The 8,034-nt window shown below is 43.0% G+C and overlaps 1 protein-coding gene across 1 annotated transcript in view; it reads right to left on the bottom strand.

Annotated features, from left to right (window-relative positions):
* Positions 1-6,532, bottom strand: part of LOC306918228 (GTPase IMAP family member 8-like) — a gene marked incomplete at both ends in the record, with an annotated part of 34,399 nt that extends 27,867 nt beyond the window's left edge. Inside the window, 6 exons of the mRNA XM_079531100.1 lie at positions 358-844; positions 1,553-1,671; positions 2,340-3,023; positions 5,369-5,797; positions 6,020-6,076; positions 6,442-6,532. Of these exons, the coding sequence (XP_079387226.1) occupies positions 358-844; positions 1,553-1,671; positions 2,340-3,023; positions 5,369-5,797; positions 6,020-6,076; positions 6,442-6,532 (1,867 nt within the window). The remainder of the gene's footprint in view (positions 1-357; positions 845-1,552; positions 1,672-2,339; positions 3,024-5,368; positions 5,798-6,019; positions 6,077-6,441) is intronic.
* Between the last annotated feature and the right edge of the window lie 1,502 nt (positions 6,533-8,034).

Below are 8,034 nucleotides of genomic sequence, written 5' to 3'. Positions count from 1 at the left end.
CTCTCTCTCTCTCTCTCTCTCTCTCTCTCTCTCTCTCTCTCTCTCTCTCTCTCTCTCTGTATCTCTCTCTCTCTCTCTCCCTCCCTCTCCCTCTCCCTCTCCCCTCTCCCTCTCTCTCTCTCTCTCTCTCTCTCTCTCTCTCTCGTCTCTCTCTCTCTTCTCTCTCTCTCTCTCTCTCTCTCTCTCTCTCTCTCTCTCTCTCTCTCTCTCTCTCTCTCTCTCTCTCTCTCTCTCTCTCTCTCTATTCAATGCAATTTAAATGAAGGTGAAGTCAAACTAAAATGCACTAAACCGCGGCGAGTCGGTTGAACTGGTGAGTTCTCTGGATGCCGTTATTCTTATTATACTTAATCTCACCTTGAGGTCCAGTGAGTCTTTGATTCCTCGTCACCATGTGTTCTGTTTTCTCCATCAGCTGTGTTACCTCTGAAATGTCCCAGTTGTTACCATCTAGAACATGGTACCTGTAGCCACATTTCTCCAGGATCCACCTCAGAGGTTCTCCTTCAGACTCGATGTACTCCTCAACACGTCTCCCTCCCAGCCAGACTCCCCACATGAACAGAACCAGAGCGTGTCTCCAGACTGTGTGCCCCAGCAGCTCCATGTGTTCCTCCACTGATCTCCTGTCAGCTTCACAGAAACTGGACATGACATTGACCATCACCAGGACAGCGTGGGGTCCAGGAGAACACAGAGTCACACCGTGTAGAAGGACGTCTTTGGTCTTCTGGGATGGAGGTGTAGTCGACCAGTCTGGACAGATCACCACACTCACTGTTCTGTGAGCAACTCGTCTCTGTTGTCTGACACATTCTGTCAGTTTAGGCTGGGTTTTAAACTCCTGGAATATGAGGTTTACTGTATGTCATAATAATAATAATAATAATAATAATAATAATAATAATAATAATAATAATAATAATAATAATAATAATAATAATAACTGATCAATTATGATGTACTTTTATAGGTTAATCTATCCACCCCTGCATACCATGATCTGTAACCTAAAAATGATGAACACATTAATGTGTTATTAATATTATAACATTAAAGTGATGAATACATTATAATAATACTAATTACAATCAAGTAATATGATTGTGAAATGGACATTTCTGCATAATGAGTACTTTTATGTTTGATATTGTGACTATATTAATATTATTATTCCAATACTTTTCTTATGGCCTTAAGCCCTATTTTATACTTTGGCTACAGCTTTAGCAGATCTACAAGCTCAAAACATGTGTATGGAAGCATATAGCTGCATGTTGACATGCGACACACGTGAGCTTTTAGATCTGCAAGTTCAAAACATGTTGCTATGTGACAGGTTGTGAGCTTGTAGATCTGCTATTTTAACAATTCAAGAATACAAGGGGGAGGTTATGTAAAATGATTAGGACACCAGGGTGGAAGTGGTTCAACATTCATGGCAGCAGATACTTTCACATTATCATCATAAAACATTTATATTAAATGTCTTTAGTGTTTACTGTGAGATCATTCATTATAACATCTCATTCAGATTATAATTATTACTCACCTTGTATGGAGTTTCTGTAAACACAGACTGCTGCAGAATCTTGTTTCCAGCTCTGTTCCTGTCATGCTGCTTCCCTCCAGCCAACACCAACCTGACATCTGATAGACGCTGACGTTCTCCTGACACACACACACACACACACACACACACACACACACACACACACACACACACACACACACACACACACACACACACACACAGTGAAGTGATGCACTGTGAGCGTGTATACGGGGATCTGCTACTTATTATTCTTGAATATTTAACCAACGCATCACACTAAGCAGATCGTCGCAGTGAAGTGAAGCCATCACTTCCATCCACCAGGGGGCAGTCAATGCAATTACTAGTTACTTTGTTTAAGAATAGCCGATCTACAAGCTCTCAAAGCGTCGCAATGTGACACCTTTTTTAACACTGATCTGATGTACATTTAGGATTGGATTCAGAGATTGAATTATTGATTATTAATATGAATTATTCATACGAATGAATTAACATTGAGAATACATGGAATACAACTGGAAATCAATATAATTGACAAACTGTTTACGTATATAATTATGAGCACACTTTACTTTATATTTACTGCCCATTTTGTACTGTACTGTACTGTACTGTACTGTACTGTACTGTACTGTACTGTACTGTACTGTACTGTACTGTACTGTACTGTACTGTACTGTACTGTACTGGTGCATATTGTTGCAGTTGAGAGGAAACCTTGTAAGAGGACAGACAGACAGACAGACAGACAGACAGACAGACAGACAGACAGACAGACTACCTTCAGGCAGAGTGTTCAGAGCGGTCAGTTTCCTGGTCAGTGTCTGGACACGTTCCTCCATGTTCCTCTTCCTCGCTGACCTCTTCTCACAAACGTCTCCATCAACTTCACAGTGTCCACCTGTGTTTCCTGACAACATCTCATCTATCTTCTCTAGAAGCTGTGTGACCTGACTGACATCTCTCTTCTGGTTGTTGAAGACATGGTACCTGTTCCCACATCGTTCAACAAGCCAGCGGAGGTCTTCTCCTTCAGCCTCAATGTGCTGCTCAATGCTTCGTTCTCCCAGAAGGTCTCCATGGGTGAACAGAACTATAGAGTGACTACAGAGGCTCTGTGGCAGAAGGCTCATGTGTTCCTCTAATGCTACTCTCTGTGCTTTGGTGAATGCTTCACGAAGAGGAACGGCCAGAAGGACAGCATGTGGTCCAGGAGGACAGAGAGACACACTGTCCTGGATCTCCAGTCTGTCCATCTCTGAGGTGTCCTGTAGTGGACGGTTGTAGTACCAGCCTGGTGAGTCCACCACTGTCACACGTCTCCCTGCTACGCTGCCCTGTCTCACCTCACACTGCGCTGACCTCCGACCTGCTTTAAAACCACCTCCTGTCAGAATGGTGTTTCCTGCTGAACTCTTCCCAGAGTCCTCCCTTCCCAACACCACAATCCTGAGGTCGGTCCGTCCTGTCAGAGAAAACATTGTTTACTTTCACTTTGTTTAACAACATCTTCAACGATTTTGTTTTTGTTTTAAAAAGCTAAAATAACCGATCTACAAGCTCATATTGCGTCCCAATGTGACACATTGTGAGCTTGTAGAACTGCAGTTTTCACTATTTGTGACATAACAAACTACATTGTTGCTGTAAATTAACAACCTGCTGCACCATACAGGAGTGTCACACTAGAGTAGTGAAAATAGCAGATCTACAATTGTATTTGCTGGTGAAATGTTATTGTTAAACAACCCAGGTGTCCCTGTTAAAATAATGTTCCCAAAAATAATGAAAATAGCTGATCTACAAGCTCACAATGCGTCCCATTGCAACGTGTTGTGAACTTGTAGATCGGCTATTTGTCATAATGATGAAGTATAACTAAGTGCTTAACCACATTAACCCTATTCTGTGGAAATAGCTGATCTACAAGCTCACAAGGTGTTGCGTTGCACCGTGTTGTGAGCTTGTAGATCGGCTATTCACCTTTATATGTTTTTATAATAATTTGTTCCTCAACTAAACCAGTGATTCAGACCCCCCAAAATAATCATATTTGAACTGGGGACCCCCCAAAATAATCATATTTCAACTGGGGACCCCCCAAAATAATCATATTTGAACTGGGGACCCCCCAAAATAATCATATTTGAACTGGGGACCCCCCAAAATAATCATATTGAACTGGGGACCCCCCAAAATAATCATATTTGAACTGGGGACCCCCCAAAATAATCACATTGCACTGGGGACCCCCCAAAATAATCATATTTGAACTGGGGACCCCCCAAAATAATCATATTGAACTGGGGACCCCCCAAAATAATCATATTTGAACTGGGGACCCCCCAAAATAATCATATTTGAACTGGGGACCCCCCAAAATAATCATATTTGAACTGGGGACCCCCCAAAATAATCATATTGAACTGGGGACCCCCCGAAATAATCATATTTGAACTGGGGACCCCCCAAAATAATCATATTGAACTGGGGACCCCCCGAAATAATCATATTTGAACTGGGGACCCCCCAAAATAATCATATTGAACTGGGGACCCACCCAAAATAATCATATTTGAACTGGGGACCCCCCAAAATAATCATATTTCAACTGGGGACCCCCCAAAATAATCATATTTCAACTGGGGACCCCCCAAAATAATCATATTTCAACTGGGGACCCCCCAAAATAATCATATTTGAACTGGGGACCCCCCAAAATAATCATATTGAACTGGGGACCCCCCAAAATAATATATATATACATAGAGCCGCGGACGTTTTGTGACAGGGAGGATTTGTGTTAAAAAACAATCCATTTATAAGATCATTCGAGAATAGCAGATCTACAAGCTCACAGATCTACAAGCTCACAGATCTACAAGCTCACAGATCTACAAGCTCACAGATCTACAAGCTCACAGATCTACAAGCTCACAGATCTACAAGCTCACAGATCTACAAGCTCACAGATCTACAAGCTCACAGATCTACAAGCTCACAGATCTACAAGCTCACAGATCTACAAGCTCACAGCGCGGCAGAAAATATAAAATGCTCTCCGGGTTTTAATGGGTTAAACCACTGTTTCCAAACAGTGGGTCGGGACCCATTTGTGGGTCACAGACACATTTCTTTGGGTCTCAATGTTTTTAAGAAATTCCACAAATAAAAAACATATAATTAATAAGTAGTGAAAATAGCCGATCTACAAGCTCACAACACGGCATGAAGCAACGCACTGTGAGCTTGTAGATCTGCTATTTTCACTAGTTTGGGTCACATGGAGGTCACATGGCAGGTCACATGGCATGCAGGTCACATGGCAGGTCACATGGCATGGAGGTCACATGGCAGGTCACATGGCATGGAGGTCACATGGCAGGTCACATGGCATGGAGGTCACATGGCAGGTCACATGGCATGGAGGTCACATGGCAGGTCACATGGCATGGAAGGCAAATGTGTAATTTCTCTTGTTGAGGGTTTTGAGCTAAAAGGGTTTGTTTGGGAACCACTGGCTTAAACAATAACATTTAACCAGCAGATACAATAAAACATTATAGTCTCCTTACATCAGAAACAAAGTAAACAGAACATACCAATAAAACATTATAGTCTCCTTACATCAGAAACAAAGTAAACAGAACATACCAATAAAACATTATAGTCTCCTTACATCAGAAACAAAGTAAACAGAACATACCAATAAAACATTATAGTCTCCTTACATCAGAAACAAAGTAAACAGAACATACCAATAAAACATTATAGTCTCCTTACATCAGAAACAAAGTAAACAGAACATACCAATGTGCTTTGGAGGTCCAGTTGGTTGTTTCTGGGCGTGTGTCCTCCTTTGTTCTGCTCTTCTTCTGATAGTTCTCTCCTTCTCCTTCAGTTCCTCTGAGACGTGTTCTTCTGTCTCATAGTGACCACCATTACTCTGGACAATCTGATCTACCTTCTGCAGCAGCTCTGTGACCTGACCACCATCTCCTCTGTCACTGATGTCAAGGACATGGAAGCGACCTTCACATTTCTCTGTGAGATATCTTAACTGAGGGTTAGATCTAATGAGACCAGGTCTCATGTTGTTTTTATCAGCTACAGTGAACACCACAATAGCGTGTTTCCACACTGTGTCACTGAGGAGGAATCTCACATGTTCCTCTGCTGACATCCCTGTTCCTGAATATTGGAGGTCCAATCTGACCACTAGGACAAAGGCATGTGGTCCTGGAGGACACAGACTCACACTCCGTTGGATTTCTAACTGGGTCAGTTTTGGGGTCAGATCTAGGGGTTGATTAGACAACCATCCTGGAGTGTCGACTACACTGACCTGTCTCCCTGACACTAACTCTTGTCTCATGACACTCTGAGATGTGAATGTGTTTGTTCTAAAAGCCTCTCTGCCCAGGATGATGTTTCCTACTGAACTCTTTCCACTGAGTTCACCAGGCATTCTTCCCCCGATCAGAACAATGTTCAGTTCTGACGGGACGCTGTTCTTCCCTGGTTGGAAAAATAAATATAATATTGATACAGATCACAGATGAGGTTAAACCAGTATCAGTTTATTGGTTTATTAAATATAATATTGATACAGATCACAGAGGAGACTAAACCAGTATTTGTGTTTTAACCCATTCTGGACGGGAACCCCTTTTGGTGTTTTAACTAAGCATTATGTTATACTTTAGCTATTGAAAAATAGCAGATCTACAAGCTCATAGCGCGCCACCGAGTGGCGCGCTACGAGCTTGTAGGTCTGCTATTTTTTGGAAAATCGTAAAAATGCAGCACAAATCTTTGAATATGTATTCTTTCAGAGCAAACGTTTTTTTTATTTCGACGTCAGGCCTAAATGGTTAACTCACCTCTGATGGAAGCTGAGCTTCCACTGGACATCCTGTCTACAGCTGAGCTTCCACTGGACATCCTGTCTACAGCTGAGCTTCCACTGGACATCCTGTCTACAGCTGAGCTTCCACTGGACATCCTGTCTACAGCTGGTGTAGAAACTGGAAAACAGACAAATGATACTATTAGTATTTATTTATATATATGTATTTATTTGCAATTATTATGCTCGCTCTCTCTCACACGCACACGCACGCACGCACGCACGCACGCACACGCGCACACTCACACGCACACGCACGCACGCACGCACGCACGCACACGCGCACACACACACACACACACACACACACACACACACACACACACACACACACACACACACACACACACACACACACACACAGTTGTAATTCCTATGATATAATGTTTCACCTGCTGAAGAGCTGCTGCTCTGAATCCCTCTCTGTTGTTTCCTCCATTTGAATTTGGTTAAAGAAGGTTTCCACATTGTAGCCAACTGGACACACCTAACGTACATGAACATGACATTAATGTAAACCAATTAATGGGTTGCATTGTTAGAGCGCTGTTCTAAGCATTCAGAGCGCTTTACAATGGTTCCTTCATTCATTCATTTGAATTTACAGACTAAAAGGTCTGCTCTGCCGAAACGTGTCAGCGTTGGTAAATAACCAGGAGAAGTTACATCTGAGTCAGTCTTTAGCCCAGAGGGTCAATAACCATCTGAGTCAGTCTTTAGCCCAGGCAGAGGGTCAATAACCATCTGAGCCAGTCTTTAGCCCAGAGGGTCAATAACCATCTGAGCCAGTCTTTAGCCCAGAGGGTCAATAACCATCTGAGTCAGTCTTTAGCCCAGAGGGTCAATAACCATCTGAGTCAGTCTTTAGCCCAGGCAGAGGGTCAATAACCATCTGAGTCAGTCTTTAGCCCAGAGGGTCAATAACCATCTGAGTCAGTCTTTAGCCCAGGCAGAGGGTCAATAACCATCTGAGTCAGTCTTTAGCCCAGAGGGTCAATAACCATCTGAGTCAGTCTTTAGCCCAGAGGGTCAATAACCATCTGAGTCAGTCTTTAGCCCAGAGGGTCAATAACCATCTGAGTCAGTCTTTAGCCCAGGCAGAGGGTCAATAACCATCTGAGCCAGTCTTTAGCCCAGAGGGTCAATAACCATCTGAGTCAGTCTTTAGCCCAGAGGGTCAATAACCATCTGAGTCAGTATTTAGCCCAGAGGGTCAATAACCATCTGAGTCAGTATTTAGCCCAGAGGGTCAATAACCATCTGAGCCAGTCTTTAGCCCAGAGGGTCAATAACCATCTGAGTCAGTCTTTAGCCCAGAGGGTCAATAACCATCTGAGTCAGTCTTTAGCCCAGAGGGTCAATAACCATCTGAGTCAGTATTTAGCCCAGAGGGTCAATAACCATCTGAGTCAGTATTTAGCCCAGAGGGTCAATAACCATCTGAGCCAGTCTTTAGCCCAGAGGGTCAATAACCATCTGAGCCAGTCTTTAGCCCAGAGGGTCAATAACCATCTGAGCCAGTCTTTAGCCCAGAGGGTCAATAACCAGGAGAAGTTACATCTGAGTC

Source organism: Electrona antarctica (genome assembly GCF_951216825.1).
Source record: "Electrona antarctica genome assembly, contig: scaffold_112, whole genome shotgun sequence".
Taxonomy (NCBI): Eukaryota; Metazoa; Chordata; class Actinopteri; order Myctophiformes; family Myctophidae; genus Electrona; species Electrona antarctica.
The sequence above is the reverse complement of the archived record's forward strand: the minus strand, read 5'-3'. Positions and strand labels throughout refer to the sequence as shown.